Source organism: Protomyctophum parallelum (genome assembly GCF_964188405.1).
Source record: "Protomyctophum parallelum genome assembly, chromosome: 19".
Lineage (NCBI taxonomy): Eukaryota > Metazoa > Chordata > Actinopteri > Myctophiformes > Myctophidae > Protomyctophum > Protomyctophum parallelum.
The window spans coordinates 27,627,535-27,645,158 of NC_139717.1; the positions used below are offsets into that span (position 1 = coordinate 27,627,535).

The 17,624-nt window shown below is 41.9% G+C and overlaps 1 protein-coding gene across 1 annotated transcript; it reads right to left on the bottom strand.

Moving 5' to 3' along the window:
- Nucleotides 1–8,320: 8,320 nt before the first annotated feature.
- Nucleotides 8,321–17,569, bottom strand: mep1a.2 (meprin A, alpha (PABA peptide hydrolase), tandem duplicate 2; the record flags this gene model as incomplete). The annotated part of the gene is made up of 14 exons (XM_083790537.1): nucleotides 8,321–8,471; nucleotides 8,776–9,055; nucleotides 10,310–10,480; nucleotides 11,732–12,178; nucleotides 12,908–13,123; nucleotides 13,321–13,467; nucleotides 13,702–13,923; nucleotides 14,387–14,562; nucleotides 15,026–15,143; nucleotides 15,229–15,304; nucleotides 15,399–15,436; nucleotides 15,584–15,637; nucleotides 15,737–15,761; nucleotides 17,552–17,569. The coding sequence occupies 14 exons, from the start codon at nucleotides 17,567–17,569 to the stop codon at nucleotides 8,321–8,323; spliced, it is 2,139 nt and encodes a 712-aa protein (XP_083646663.1).
- Nucleotides 17,570–17,624: the final 55 nt, after the last annotated feature.

Below are 17,624 nucleotides of genomic sequence, written 5' to 3' on the forward strand. Positions count from 1 at the left end.
TGTATATTTAGCAACTGCACACTACATTGTAATAATAATCGGCCAATCAGAACCAGAATCAATGTTTGTGTTACGCAATGTTTGTGTTTACACAAACACTCAAAATTGTCCATTCATTGTCAATGATGACATTTAAGTTTGTTTTAGGACAAAATGTAAGTTACACACCAAAAAGCTGGACATAGGAGGGGCTATCGCTCTTTTTGAGGGGAGCTCCTATGTTCAGCTTTAAGGCTTTAAGTGATGATGAAGTACAATGATATGAGCGCCCCTCACTTCACACGGGTGTGATGTTTTTTATACAATTTATAGATAAATATATGATTCTGAGACCTGTTTAAGCATGTACATTAATGAGATGGAATCACTAATAGTTTCTCACTCACAGAGCACAGAAGCAACAGATAGAGATGATTATTACAATATCTGGACTACCCATTTAGCTTCAGTATACCACCAAATGGTATACCACAGTGGAGTACTGGTTGAAGAGGGTCAAGGACTTGTATAATACATGTGCCTTGTAAGCTGGGCTGTGAATTCCTGAAGGAGAAAGACTCATTTGATAAACAAATCCTCTCCTAACAAGGCCAGCATGCAGAGTCCTTGGGGACTATGAATACAAAGTCAGAGTTTGCTGAATGTCCTCTCACCCTAACTGATCCATGAATGCGAACTATATCGATTAAAAACAATCATGATTTGCGCGCACACGCAGGGTCAACATAACAATAAATAATAATACATAAATGTCATAAAATCTATATTTCTATTACCTTTTTTAAGCTAAGACAGAGCTAAAAGCAAGAGAAAAAAGGTGGGTCTCTTTAAATTGGACTAACATTTAGGAAAAAAAGGTCATGATCATGTTTGCAAAATCAAGGGACAGTTTTAAGCGGATGATGTTGCATTACCTATTGGTAAAATACCACCACCTATTGGTGAAACACCACCACAATATCTCCACCTATTGGTAAAATACCACCACAATATCTCCACATATTGGTCAAATACCACCACAATATATCCACCTATTGGTCAAATACCACCACAATATCTCCACCTATTGGTGAAATACCATCACAATATCTCCACCTATTGGTCAAATACCACCACAATATCTCCACCTATTGGTCAAATACAAATACCATCACATTTTGCCACCACTTCTCTAAACACTAGGCCTATTGCAATAGTACAATTGTGGAAAGGTATGTAGCCTATATTAGTGTTACTATACAGTTCCTGACAACTTGTTGCATTTCAAAATATCATCAGGTTATTCAGGTACTAGCCTCGGAAACCCAGACGTTTTATTTCCAGGGAGAAAAAGAAAAGTCTGGGACCGAGTCCACTTAAATTTGGCATAGAGTAGCGCAAACGTCGATCACTCTCTGCTGATTTCTGATCGTCTGCACCTTTGTTAAATTTACGCACACACGCACACCTGCCCGTACACACACACACACACACACACACACACACACACACACACACTCCTCTCTCTCTCTCTGTCGCTCTAATTAATTAGTCTCATGTCCAGCAGCTGCACACAGTTTCTCCCGGCGGATTCTGCCGGGAGCTGCCTATGCCATAGAAAGCATAGGTGAGTTCCAGGCTATTCAGGTACTGGCAGCCTGGCTGCAGTATTAATTTTTGAGCAGTACTTCTGTATTAACCTGACGCTGCCAGATGAGGGCGGTATTGGGTAACCATGTTCCCCAACACAGCCTTCATCTGGGATCTCTCAGGGAGTTGAGCTGACAAAAATCCGTTCTGTACCGGACCAATCAGCGTGAGCTAAGGGCGGGATATGTGCGAAACCGGATGTGAAGCTATCTAGACACGTCAATATGATTGGTTGTGTTTGCACTAAGGTTGGGCGATATGCCAATTTTTTTCAACCGCCCATCGTCTGACCAAGAATCGGCGATTGACGATGTATTCGTGTCATAAAAGTAAAGTGAGAACAGCTCAGATCTACAAGCTCTTAAGCTGCCTGTTTTTGCAGCTCCGTTCGCTAGGCGTTGAGAGCTTGTAGATCAGTCTGTTTCTGCTGCGCAGCCAGGGTAACTTGCTCCCTTGCCTCCGCGCACCGGTCTGTCGGAGGCTCGAAGCGGAGCCCACAAGCTCCTGCGGCCGGGCTGATCCACAGGCTCTCAAGGCATTGCGTCCTGCCTGTTTTTGCAGTGCCGTTCGCTACGCGTTGAGAGCTTGTAGATCTGTCCATTTTTGCAGCGCTGGTGTCGGGGTTCGTTCACGTTGATGATCCCCGAGCCTATACAGTGGAGAAGTCTTGAGCACAGGCTCAGAGGGGCGCTAACTCTAAGCTAAGCGCTAAGCTAACGTTGCCCGAGCCTATACAGTATAGGCTCGGGGATCGTTAGCTTAGCTTAGCGTGTAGCTACTGTTTCAACACAGATTAAACTGGACTTTTATCATTTAAATGGAAACAGCCCTGAGATGATATCCTATTATATACCTTATTTTTGAGGGGCACTGCCATGCTAGCCCTCACTTCACACGGGTGTGATTTTCTTTCTTTGACACTACCTTAGGCTACAGTACAGTGAGTACACAACTATACACACCACTTGTAAACACAAAGCCACAACACCAGTAAACAGCCAAACTCACCACATCAACAGTTATTCCATTTCTAGCCAACAATTAGAGGTTGTTGTCGCTCACTCACCTGTTTTACTTTCTCACTGTTGTGTCCAATGTACAGGTTCCGTTCCAGTGGGCACCTCAATGGCAGTTTTTTCTAAAATGAAAAAATTCAAATAAATAATAATTATTATAGGCCTATACATTATTTTAATGGTACATCATTATCAGACCTAAATTTACCCTTCAACTCCTTCTTTAGTAGCACTTGAGACGAGGATAAAACGCATTCTGAGGAGAAATGAGGAAGGAGAAATCGCATCCACGGCCTCGGGAAATACAGTGACAACAGTCCGTCAAACTACCTAAACTGACCATGGAGAAGTTCACTGGAGATGTGAGTCAATGGCAAAGCTTTTGGAGTCAATTTGAGACAGCAATAGACAAAAACACGAGTCTCAGTAAGTCTGATAAATTCACATTTAAAGTCATTCTTAAGTGGCACAGCGGCTATGTAGTCGCGGGATTGGCTTTATCAGGGCAGAATTATGACAATAAAATGCTTACCAGTCGTTTTGGGCGCAAAGATCTAATAATTAATGCCCACGTGAACAAACTGTTAAATAGATCAGGGGTTTTCAACTGAGTATGAACCAGGGACCACCACCCTGACTGAGAATCAACCTGGGGACCATTGTAGTGTTGGGAGGGGGGGATATGGTCATGGTGTGGGGGAAATAAATTAACCTTCCATATTAAACTCATGTTGCTGTTCATTGCAACTTATTCTATGAGTAAGCAGACACTTGCGATTGATTATGGGCACAGTTCCTTGTAATGGTGACTCAACCAGGCAACCCGGTATGGTTTCCCTTGAGATTCTAACTCACTTTTCTGTGGAAGTTCTTGACATCCGACTTCCCAGTAACTGACAACATCGATGCGTCATAATTTGTCACCAGATCATTTACTGCATTGTTTCTCAACTTTCTCTAACCCTAACCAGTGGAGCCTGCCTGGAAAATGACAAGGGGGGTCCTTTTTGTGGGCGTGGCCAAAAGTGGGCGTTACCAAAGGTGGGCGTGGCCGAAAGTGGGCGTTACCAAAAGGTGGGCGTGACAATGGCCGTCAGATTTTGACAGCTTCAAATTCGTGTTAAAAATAATATAACCCAATTGACTCCAGACTCCAGTCCTCTCTGTTTAATTCACTACAGTAAGCACTTGTGTTATTTGTAAAGTGTTCTTAGAAGACAATTGTCCCTGGATAAATTGTAAAAGTATACTGTACCAATTTTATAATCATTTATAAAATGTTAATAAAAATGTATGACAAAAATAAAGTATAGTTAATTATTTGAGCTTGTTTCTAAAGTGTAGTTGTTTATGGAGAGTAGGTAACCAAGTGATTAGATGTAAAATTGTGTAAAATTCAGGGATAATGAAAGTTAAAAGAACTCCATGACACATTCATTTAAACCAAAGATGAGGCACTTTATTTAGGAATAAGGAAGGTAGGGTAGGGTCCCTAACCCAATACAATAAATTCAAATACGAATCTTCACTTTCCTACATTACTAAATGCATGGTCGGGGACCACATGCAACACCTTCACGGACCACCAGTGGTCCACGGACCACCTGTTGAAAACCCATGAAATAGATGATTGCATTACGCAAACTGTATGATGACATTGAGATACAAGTATGATGAGATGAGATGAGATATACTTTATTAATCCCCGAGGGGAAATTGAAGCGTAGATTCAATGGGAGTTGTATCCGACACGTATGGAAACGTATTGTGCCCAATTGTCATGAAAATGAATATGAATATGTATGTGTTTGGTTCCAAAACACCCCAGAGAATTACCTGCAGGAAAGTGAAGGCTCGTTTGAGAAATATTAAGAACAATCAAAGCATTGATGTTCATTTATTGGAAACACCCAACTTGAGCTCTTGATTAAAGCGCCAAATGGAAAGATAAGGAGGGACTTGGAAGCAAAAGGAATGCCCATAGCAGATGTACCCATCATAGGGATGGATGTGTGGCAAGGTGGTATTGCTTAAGGTAGCCTACTACGCCACCTGGGGAATTGCGCCACAGGAGATATTTACTAAATGCAATACTGGACACCCGGAGCACGTAATGACTCCCCAACACAGATTCAGTATACATACATATAGGCAGGGCAGAAACGTGTGTAACCAATATACAAAAGTCTTTATTAAAATACTTGGTCAGCAACATAAAAGTTTATAAAAGCAATTAGATATTTCATACAGCAAGATGACGGTTCAATAAATAAAGGCTCCCAAGGTCTAAAATGCTATAAACTGCTATAAGGTGCATAGAGCGGTATATATATTATATATAAAATAAATAATACATAAATACATATATATCAATATCGCACCACTATACAAGCCAGTCGTATCCAATTTAGAGGTAATACAGCACTAAGTATCTATACATCCAAGATCAAGTGGAATACGTTATAATATAGGCAGAATATAGATAACGATGCCCGATATGGGCTACAATCAACCAGGGCCCCGATTCAGGCGACCACCGAACGGACCACTCGTGGCCGTGGGATGAGCCCTCTCGAACACTGCGGTACGAGTGTGTGTGGAAGGTTAAGGTCAGCAAAGCAGCAGGTGTAGTACTGGCCCTGGAAGCACAACGGCTGTATTAAAATACCACTCTTATACTATAGTCACTGAGGCAGGAACAGCAAAGACACGCAAACTCACCCGCTTTAATGAGGCCAACGTGCACCGTCGTTGTACCCACTGCAGCGGTAGCCAGGTAAATAATACAACTGTAAACAACAAGAGCCCATGTTTATACCCCCATGGCATCACAGACACCAAATGAATATAAATACTGCGGAGAGGGAGGAACACCAACCTCGGTGGCGTGGTGTTGGTTCACAACACGCCGAACAGGACACAGGCCAGAGCGAGTAGCTCCAAGGCTAAAACAACAACAAGTGCTCACAGTCAAGTTCACAGTCAACTATTAAGTGCAGGCGATCGTAACAGCAACGTATAGAAACATACCTGCACTGGAGTGCGGACCAAACACACTGTCACCCGACGGGACAGCTCTGTTAAGGATGATCACCTCCATGCGGCGGAATAACTCCTGGCCGTGAAACCCACCAGCAGTGTGGCAGAGAGAGACTGACAGCTGACAAACACTGCCGACACGTCACCTTATAAAGCCAGCCAGGACACTCATCAAGCCCTAATCAGTGGGCGGAGGACGGGCCGTGACAGCGTGGGAACGCTAACGCCCATCCTGCCACAATACCAATCAGCCCACTACTAAGTGGGCGGAGGATGGCTGTGACTCTGATCCATCCACCAACAAGGATGGGAGATGGGCCGTGTCATTGCACGTCCATCCTGCCACAGATGCAGTGGAATTAGGAGTCCTAATTGGCGGAGACCAATATTGGAAAATGGTCACAGGAGAAAAATGGAGTTGCGTCTCTCACACACACAAAAGTGCCCAGAAGGACACTTTTTCTAGTTAATTTCTGCATCTCTTAGGGCCCATTTAACCATATAATCTAATGCATTTGGATGGCAAAAATGGCAGATCTGCAAGTTCAGTGTCTTGAATGAGATGTGCTGTGAGTTAATTTGCATATCTGCTATTTTCCAGCATAGGACCGTTGCACAGTGAAGTATAAACAAGGCTTTAGGATTTATACGTAGTTTTTAGAATCCTCCTCCTCAGAAGCATATCCACGTATATCCCAAGCAGTGCATATCCACGGATAGGCTATCCCAAACCGTGCATGCCTATTCCCACTATAGGCTGAGGAAGAAATGCCACTTGACAGTTTTCAAATCAGCCTCATGGTGGCGCTACTACAACAGGCCAAGTTGCGTCTCTCTCACACACACACATACACACACACACACACACACACACACACAGAGCACCACAATCCGTGGACGCTTTTAAAAGGGGACTTAAGACTTTTCTTTTTAACAAGGCATTTGGCTAGTTGGACTTTTAGATGCCCATGTGCTTTTAACCTTTTAGCAGTATACTTGACCACGAAATTCATGAATTGTCCTTATTTTAGTCCTTTTATATACTTATGCATTTTATTTTATTCTTCTACTCTTGATGTAGCACTTTGACATTTGTTTAAAATATAAAGTGCGTTATAAATACAATGTATTATTATAAATGTATTACTGAGTGAGTGAACTGTGAGTGTGTGTCTACGATTTTGACATTTTCAATCTACGAGAACATGTACAGATGCAACATTTAAATTGATTACCTTTGATGGCCCAAATGTTAGAGAGGCATGCGGGGTGCGTGTCCAATATGTATTACACCGTAGTTTTCAATAAAGAAGTGTTTTAATGTGGTTTGTGACGCTATTTTCACCCCTCGTTTACTTCCTCTTTACGTTGAGCGTAATTCCGGCTATTACCGGATGTGTCCCTCACTACCGCCATCTATGGCCATTGGGAACAAAATCGACCACAAACGGTAGTAAAACACGTCTTTATTGAAAACTACGGAGTAATACATTGCACTAGCGCTCCGCATGCCTCTCTAACATTTGGTGCATTAGGGTAAGCACCTCAAAGTTTACTTGCAGCTCTAATATATAAAGCTGAGCTGGTGTTTGTCCTCCACCCTCAAGGAAATGAAGCCTAAAGACCTATTCATTATTCATACAGTAGGCCTACTTCAGTTTGAGGTGATAAATATCACCTAAAACTGGAGTATGTATGACTGAGCCGACTCGTAAATTGAAAATGTCAAAATCGATCAAATTATTAAAATACGTCTAAATCTGTGTGTGTGTGTGTGTGTGTGTGTGTGTGTGTGTGTGTGTGTGTGTGTGTGTGTGTGTGTGTGTGTGTGTGTGTGTGTGTGTGTGTGTGTGTGTATTTGGCCCCTCATTTGTACAATAAAATAAATGTAGATATACTGTAAAATCAAATAGAAAATAAATAGAAATAGAAAATAAAGTGTTCTCAAGGGCCCACTGTACCTTGTGTCCGCTATCATTTAAAGGGGAATTCCAGGAAACCTTTGCCTCATTGTGGTGCTTAGATAACTGCAGTAATGCATCAATAGGCCTACACAACATTGGAAAACAGTAACAGCATATCTGATTCCAAAAGCAATAGACATGGAAAACAGTAACAGCATATCTGATTCCAAAAGCAATAGACATTTTTCACAGCAGCCACGTGAAATAGTGGCTGCTGTTAGCAGTTACTTCTCTCACTTCCTTCACAGTCAGGTGGTACCAATTATACTAATTAAGGCTCTGTTCTATGTAGCAGAGCCTTTCCAGTGAGCACAAAATAGTAGCAGTAGTAGCACCCTACTCCATTTGACCCGAATGAATATTATTATTATTATACCATCAGTTGAAAATATACATGTCTGTAATCTGTAGAGAGCATATTTTGGTATAACCCTTCCTGAGTGACAGCTAAATGAGTGTTATCAGCTATTATTGTGTTATTTGTTATTGTTTTTTTTATTGTATTATTTTCATGGGGACTCTCTGAGCTTTCATCCAAGTCCTTTTGTGAATGTTTATATTTTATTTATTTATTTATTTGACAGGGACAATGCTCATTAATCAACACGTCAGTTTTCACATCCATGTAAATTAAAGGACAGTGGTCACTGGAGCTCTTCAGGGGAAACAGTATTACTGAGGCCTCCTGATGACAGAGAAGATGGCCAGCGTCAGAATGACTGTCCCTGAGGCCCCGCCAATCAACACTCCAAGAACAGTTCCGTCCATGTGCTGCTTTTGACATCTCTCACCCGCATAGTAGCTGGCCTGGCCTGATGCACACCTGAAGTCAGGGGACAGATACATCATTCGTTACAACATTAGGGCTGCAACTATAGATCATTAGCATTAGGTGCGCGCGCACACACACACACACACACACACACACACACACACACACACACACACACACACACACACACACACACACACACACACACACACACACACACACACACACACACACACACACACACACACACACACACACACACACACACACACACACCTACTGTATATGCAAACAAACTGTACAAGCATATAAACACACATCACACACATGCATGCACTCCCAGGTGGACACATACCTGCATGATGCTTTCCCTTGACTGTCTACGCACACTCCTCCATTTAAGCAGGGGTTGGGATGGCAGGGATCAGTAGTGGCGGAGCGCACATGTCTGGGTTTTGGGACCTCGACGCTCTTCTCCTCCTCCCTGATTGGCTGTACTTCTGTGAGGTCATCACTCTGCATAGCTGGAACCTCACCATTATTGTCCTCCTCTCTGATTGGCTGTACTTCTCTGATGTCATCCCTCTGCATTGCTGGTACAACAGGCACCTCAGTCTTGATCATGTGGGTTAAATCTGACAGGATGAAGAGAAGAGTGACATTTTACATGACTTAATGGTCAGACTGCATTTGCATTACCTATGATTTGCTCAGCGTGGTTTAACAAAGGGGCCCCTTTTCCACCGGGGTTGAACCGGTTCGGTTCTTTCTTCCCGCCACATATTGAACCAGTTCAGAGTGTTTCCACTGAAAATGAGTTGGTTCCGAACCATAAACGTTCGTTCCCAATGTGAACCACAAAACGGTGGTTCAGCTTTGTAATTGCACGCAGCGCTTTGTGAACCGAGACGATATAAGTGGGTGTGTCAGTAGGTTGGAACTTGTCAGTGGGTTGGAACTTGGGAGGACGCAGACACAGTGACACACGCAACAGAACATAACAGATAACGATGCCGCCAAAAAAAAAAAAAAGGATCTTCAAAGATTTGAAAATACCCGAAATACAAGTTATAATGTGATATGTTTCCGGCCTAATCTGCTATTAAACATATCTAATCTAGGAAAACCTGGCACACAGTATTTTCTGGGGTCGTGCTCATCATCCGACTCCTGCATGAATGATAGGCTACAACAATGTGGTAGTATATGTCAGACACATTTTACAAGTAACCTATAGTGGTGCTCAAACCTTTTCATGCAAGGACCTCTAAGTTAATATGTATTTGGCTGCGCCGCTGCGGACCCCCATCTCAAAAGATGGGGGTATATAATATGATATATATATGGTAGGCTATATGGTTCGTGTAATATGGTTCAGGCTATAATTATGTTTTGCCTCCTAAATTAAACACATCAGTCACATATCAGTCAACCATCTTTGAACAAAAATACGTTTACATTAATTGCCAACGCAAACATGAAACGATCCAAACGTATACGGAAATTACGGATGCATCGCGATCCAGAATCCAGCTGAGACTTGCGGGGCGTTATAATAACTTGTAACCCTGACATCACAACCTCGTGGATACTGTTTACATCTGTTTGTGTTGTGCAACGCCCTCGGGGCGTCTGCGGGATCGTCCTCCTTTTCAACATTTTGTGTTTATAATAGCGCTACCAAATGAACCGGCCGTCAATCTGGTGGAAATGCAGCAGGTTCGCGACCGGTTCGCAAAAAGCACCAAGGTTCGGAACGGCACTGGTTCTGAACCGAAGTTCTTTTGGTGGAAAAGGGGCCAGGGTGTCGCGTCATTGTTCCGATGGCTCATTATTCCGGCGGTGCGTTGGTCCGACTCGACGCATTAATCCCTAATCCTGCCTCTCACCATTGAAGTCAGCAGAGATGATGAGGTCATCGCCCTTGAGGAAGCTCCTCCTCTGTAGCTGTTTGTGTGTGATGAAGGTGCTCCAGCCATAATCCGCACTACGGAAACACTGACACGCAGCATCCCACATTCCTGAGGTAGCTGTAGGCTTGTTCCAACGTGCACTTTCATCTGGAAAAGAAGAAAATCTAATTTAATTATCAAATATTATAAAAGAGTATTTGCAAATGCAATTAAACATAAACATCAATGGAATGATGATCTTCAATTAAAATGAAACTAACATAATCTTAAACAAACTAAAATAATTCATTGTAGACCTTGGGTGAATAAGGACTGAATCCAGCATGTAATAATATTATCACTGTAATATTTCTTGTTTTCACATATTATGTGAAAACAAGAAATATTACAGTGATAGTTAGTTAGTTACTAATTAATATAGTCATAGTCAGTAACTAACAGTCATATATGTCAGGAGAAACAAACACTGTCTCCGTTGTGTATCTTTCCTGCTCTCCAGTTTGCTCATAACATTAACCTGTGCTATCAGGCGCTCCGCTCCGCTGCAGTGTTTATATACCGTAATTTCCGGACTATAAGCCGCGGCTTTTTACCCATGATTTGAACCCTGCGGCTTATCTATGGATTTTTACAGCTAACGCAGAGCCATCTCAGGCTCTGAGCTAACGTAGCTGCGGCTTATAGTCCGGTGCGGCTTATAGTCCGGTGCGGCTTGTATATGGGATTTCCCCTAAATTTGGCTGGTGCGGCTTATATTCAGGTGCGGCTTATAGTCCGGAAATTACAGTATGTCTATGGTTGAGAGTGTGGTCTGGGCATTGCCCGTGTCTAGACTAGGTCGCTATACTACGCGATTGGCTGGCGGTGTTTAGGCAGCTCCTATTGGCTTAGGCGGCGTTTAGGCGGCTCCCATTGGCTTAGGCGGCATGATGGGGTCGACTCCCATTGATGACTAGCTTACGCTTCATGAGCTTTCATTAGTCAGGTTTCACCTGCAAAAAGTTAAAAATACAAATCCTTGGCTTAAACGACTAATAATAATCAATAAGCTGGAATCAGGCCCAGGCCGTAGCGTAACGGTCTGGGCACCGGACTGGTGATCCAGTCGCGGTGTGCCGCGGGTTCGACTCCCGAACCCGACACGGCCTTTACCGCATGTCATCCCCCCATCTCTCTCCCGTTTCCTGTCAGCCTACTATCTGTCCCTTAAAAAATCAATAAAAGGCGTAAGCCGCAAAAAAATATCTTAAAAAAAAAATAAAAAAAATAAGCTGGAATCAAAGAGATTTCAGTTTTGCATGCTTAAAATGTGTCCTCAATCATTAAGGCTTTTAAATACCAAAAAAAAGACATAACATTAGTTTTGTCCTCACTGCCAGTATATAAACCTGGGCCCACCAGTTGTGAAGCTTCTGGTAGCAGACATCCTCTGCTTGGCATCGAGGTCCTGGTCCATGGCTGTGATGGTCATCTGCCTGTTCTTCACCGGCCACTCCAGAACAGCATCATCTGGTCCGCTGCAGAGGTGAATGGCCACACCCACGTAGTCACTGTACAGGGCTTCTCTTCCATTCGGGTAAACACTGATCCCAAAACTGTAACCTTCCGAGTTGTAGAAGCAACTGCTGCTAATTTTACCACCGGTGGGTGTGGTGGCGAGGAGGCCCGTGAAGTTCTGGATCTGCCAGACGGCATTGGGACAAACTGTCTCTGTGAGTGTGATGTCATCGATCAAGATGGCGCCCGTGGAGTTAGCTGATCCTCTGATGGCCTGGAAGAAGTAGCGGAACTTCTCTGTGACCTCTAGGGTCACATGGGCTATTTTCCAAGAGTCGTCTAAATCACCTGCGAGAGAGATGAATATTGGGGATTAAACCGCTGAATTAATTACGTGTCCAACAACCCACCCCCTTCCTATGTTTGAATGGGTTTCGATGATCAGGAAATTCACTTAACAGAGAGTGACATTACAGTAAATTCTTGAAATCAAGGCAGAAATCACCTAAGCAAAGCAATGCCAAAATTAGAGGTATATGAGATTTCTATGTGACACCAATGATAGTTTCAAGGAATTCGGTGGAGATGGTAATTCAGTTGCCTCAGTGCTGCAGAGTAGGGCATTTCTGTCCTATGTGTTGAGTGATGAATAGTCTACACACCAACACTGCCCAGCATTGTACCACTGACAAATAAGAGGTACTGCTGTCAGTATGTTGCTGTCATTGGGTGTTGATATACAGTAGCCTGGCTTGCCATACTAATATCACACAATCCACCGAGGGCAATTTTCTTTCTTGCACTGGCAGATTTGCATCTGGCCATTTGCGAGGCTAGATATACAGTATATCCAATGGTTAATGTCACTGACACTAATTCTTGTATAGTCATTGTACTTGCTTTGCTGATTCTTAATACAATTCTGAACAAAATATGAACGGCTGAAGAAGAATGATTGTGAAGCAGTGAGCACACATAGTTTTCCGGTGCATGAAAGGTGCAACACAAAGATATTTTAAGTTAAGTGAACTTAAGAGCTCCCCAACAAGACTTGATTGGACAACAACAATACAAAACCTGTGATAGTGTGGATCTTCTTGGCACTGCGAATAGTCCCTGTCCCGTCATCAGTTCTGGTCCAGATAACCAGCTTGTCCCCTACGCCGCCAGTCATCCTGTAGAAGAACTCCAGGCACTGTTGATCTCTCTTGGGGTAAAGGATGCGCGACTCCAGCAAGCCGCTGTTACTAACGTTACCAGTGGATGTGTCGAACTTCATGAAGTAGCCAGCATCTAAAGAGAGAGAGTGAGGTATCACAAAAGATATACAGTAGTTGGTCAATGTATTCTTTTAAGGTCTAAAGGTGACATGGTATGCAGGTTTTAAATTTTGGCACAATATATAGACTACAGTATGAGAAGCAAATAAATCTAATCATAGTGTTCTGATTTGACAAAAAACAACACCATTTGATTTATTTGCTGCTAACCTTTGCAGCGCCCTGCCAAGGTGTGATCTATGTCGGCTGGGGTGCTTAACGTTTGGACCCAATCTGCGTCGTCTGCCTCGTTTTGGATCATTCCACAGATGTTGATCTGCTCAAAGGAACACTGGTCCAGGAGAGTAATGGTGTTAGCTGCAACAACAATGATCAATAATGAGTTACAAATGATGTTCATAATAATGGTCATAATGTTTAGATTATTGAAGAATGTTTTTTTTCTAAAGAACTTTCTTGATTTTTTTGTTTGTGCTGCAGTTCTGTTTTAAATACAACTTTTACGTAGTAACTTGTACATAGTAATAATAATAATAATGTAACTGTTCTGCTGTTCTGTTTAATTACTTAATTCCATCACTGTCCTCTTACCACAGTCGTACATGCGGTTGAGCCTGGTGATGTCCAGAGGACTGAAGTCGAGCCTCTGGCCAATGATCTCGTTGAAGTACGGTATAGTGGTGCTGATGGTGGGGAGGTTTGCGTTTATGTTGAAGGAGAAGGGTCTGTAGTGCATGATGGACTCATAGTTGTACGGTGTGTTCAGATCGGTGATGAAGTCATCCGTATACTTGTTGAAATTGTGCTCCATCCCTGTGTGTTTGTGTGTGTGTGTGTGTGTGTGTGTGTGTGTGTGTGTGCGTGCGTGTGTGCATGTGTGTGTGGTTGGTGGGAGGGGGGTCAGGGGGGGGGGGGGGGGGGTCAGAGAGAGTATGATTACTCTACTGTACTGTACAGTTTCCTTATTAGAATATTTCATTATTTAGTTTGGTTTTGTCTGCTTTGATCAGATGTTGTTATCTCACCCATACTGTACATATTAGTAGTTATAGTTTGTTTCTTCATGTCTTTTGGTCTCCATGGTTTAATGTTAATGTATATACGTAATTGCACAGCGGAACAGGATAAGAGAATCATCATCTGCTTTCACAACATCATGTATACAATGATCACTTAAATAAAATAAAAATAAAAAACTAATTTCCATGATGCCGAATGTACTGCCTGACTGAATTTCAATGTTATATATATTTATTTTACTGTGCACACAGAGTACCTTCTGTAATCTGGTCCCAGTGGATGATGACGTAGTCGTCTCTGTCGGAGCGGGACTGCTCGTGGTAAAAGCCCAGAGCGTGGAGGAGCTCATGCTCTACAACGGCCTTTGTGTCACACCCCGCCCCAATGGACAGGTTCTGGCCCGTTTTGAAGTCTCCAACAAATGACCAGCATCTGTACAGCATGGTGGAGATGCAGGATTATTGCTACTACATGTACAACAGTGATTCTCAACCTTTTGAATTCCAACACCTGCAATCCCCCCCCATGTTCGATATGCATTAGACCTCTGAGCGCTATTTGATATGATTTTAATTGTATGTATGGGACACCAATCACCCCCGTCAAAATCCTCTGTGTTAATATACTGGTATAACTCTGGGAGTGTACACATGGAACCAAATGGACCCGTATTTTACACTCTCGGAGTTGTCCAGTAACTCTTCAGGACCCCTGGGGGTCCCTGTACCCCACATTGAAAACCAGTGTACTACAGCACTACACAACAAGTTGATACAAACTCAAATCATGATGCATTGTCACATAAGCATGTTTTGACCTCTGATTTTGAAGATTTGACATAGTGGTCCCATAAAGTTGCCAATACTCGGACAATTGACATTCTGCCATAACTCACCCTGACAGCTTAGTGAATGAAATGTAGGTGCTCTCCCCTTCATAGGGCTTAAAGTCCACACAGGATTTCAAGCGATAGGCTTCAAAAGCCTGGTGGATCACACCTTTAGCATTCAGCTCTAAAGAAAAGGGAAACTGATTTGTAAATAATACTTCAACAATATGTCATTTTTAGATATAGTATACCGTAGTCATAGTGCATACCTAAGGAATCTGTTAAGATGTAAGGGATGGGAAACTTCCATCTCGTCGTTTCATTGAGGAGTGCATTTCTGCTGCCCTGCAGAATGTATATGACAAGAGTCAGGCAAGTGTGTCCGTCATGCACTTGATGAATTTCATTCTTTGTAAGGAGGCAGCAAACAATTACGTACATCTATAGCAATATCTCCCTCGAACAGGTGGGTCAAGTCTGAAAAATCCATAGAATGTCTTCAATTAGGCTACCGGTATTTATCTTTGTAGCAAATGCATGCTCTATCAGTGGTTAATGGGTGCAAATGACCAAATGCACACACATTGCCATCAAGGCATCATAGTGGACACATTGAAGCTTTACCTCTGTTGATGTCAAATATGTCATCTCTTAGTTCTCCTGCGTCTGCATCCCCACCTGGCATTTAGGGTCATTTACAGCAAGATTTACTATAACCAAAGGCAAAGAAGAGTTTAAGTAATGGAAATAGTGCTGTCAAAAGGAGCTTCAACCTACCGTAAAATGTTGGCACAGCTTGCACCTGTAACACAAAGAAGAAAAGACTATCAAAGCATGGACATCTTTCAGTTTAATAATAATCACCCTAACTTGAATTGCTATACAATTGCTATGCTTCAAAGACTTTCAATTACCTCCGCTTGGAAAATGGTGAAAGTTGCAATTACAGCGGCAATATTCCACAGTGTGCATACACCAACCATTTTTTCAGTCTGAAGACGTGTGAGAAATGTGCATGTCACACAACAATAAACACCCCCATAAAGACATGCAGCGCTCTGGACTAGAACTTTGGTCTTGGCAGAATTCTAGCATTTAATGAGTAACACAACACACGTGTCCTCACTAACGTTCATATCTCTAGCATTTTATCAGCTGTATAGTGTACTGCTAGAATCAATTACTTATTGGTGAACTGTGAGCGTATCTGGCCTCTACAACAGTTTGGGACTTCATGACTTCTTTATCAGTCAATTAGGATGGAAGACATTTTTTAAGATAGGATTCCAGGGCCAAAACATTTGAAAATTGAAATAGCATTTTGTCAGACTTCAGCAGGTTTTTACAATGTCAAATACCTAGTTTATAGTATATACTGTAGTCACTCATGAATTGACCTCAACGACCTTACAGGCATACGGTATGCCAAGGCTAAAACTTGTCATTTAGATGTAGACATAGCACTAGTGTACTCATAGTTTCATTGTACAGATCCAGAGATCGCTCTGGATTAAGAACGTCTGCTATATGCCTAAATTGTAAATTGTTGATAATTACAGTTTATACAGTACCTATCCTTGACTTTTCTATACAACAAAACTACCATCAAAGTTGTTGTCACTTGCAAACTTATGCAGTGAAATATTTATGTTTTACACCACCTGTAAACCTGTGATGTGACAATAAAGATGAAAGCTGTTGTCAGGGATCAAACCTACCTATTCAACCACTGGGATTACAACAGTGGTTCTGCGCTGGTTTGACTTTGGGAGCTGTATTTACAAGTGATTCCTTGTTCCTGACCCTTTGGTTTTCCAAAACAATAGCTGATAAAATACTTATTTACAACACATATATTTCCAAATATCATTTGCCATGATATGTAAGGAATGCATACCTGGACATGGCAAGGGATAAAGATTGATGAGGAAACATAACTTTTTGTATCCATTTATTTTTTTCATCAAATGTTATGTTAAAATGCATCAACAAGTGCATCAACAAAATGTACATGTAAATGGTCATGCATCCTAATGATTTATTAGCCTTAGCACAATTAAATAATTAAGTTCAACCCTGATATATTATATTTATTGTATTCATATCTGCTTGAACATGCAACTCATTATCTACACATTATCTATCAGCTGATCTTGAGATAACCCATGCAATAATATTGCATTAATTTGCGATTACATTTTGCAATGCAATGAAGTACAAGTTCAACTGGAACTTTCTCTGGTCCTGAAATTGTTGCATTCTGTTGCTATCAATAGCCTTATGATTGAATAAAGTGCTCTATGTTTTCAATACATTTGATGAGGGCATTCATGGCATTCTGTGGGCTTTGTCATTATTAAGGAAAGTAGTTCTATTACTGCATAAAATGAAACAATTGTTATAGGTGTTGCTTTTAGCGAAGAGAAAAAGTAAAAAGTGTCCATAATTTGTTCAAACTGCTTAACGACACAGTAGTCATTTATTTGCAATTTTGCATACAACAAATGTACTCCATCTGTATTTTAAAGCACTACATAAATATGTGGTATCACCATGAAAATCATCTGGACACTGGCTCTGACACTGGCTCACAGCCTCACACTGGCACATGTCTGGTGTCTGTCTCATTCAAATGACAAAGAAAGAGATTCCTTTTTTAGATTAT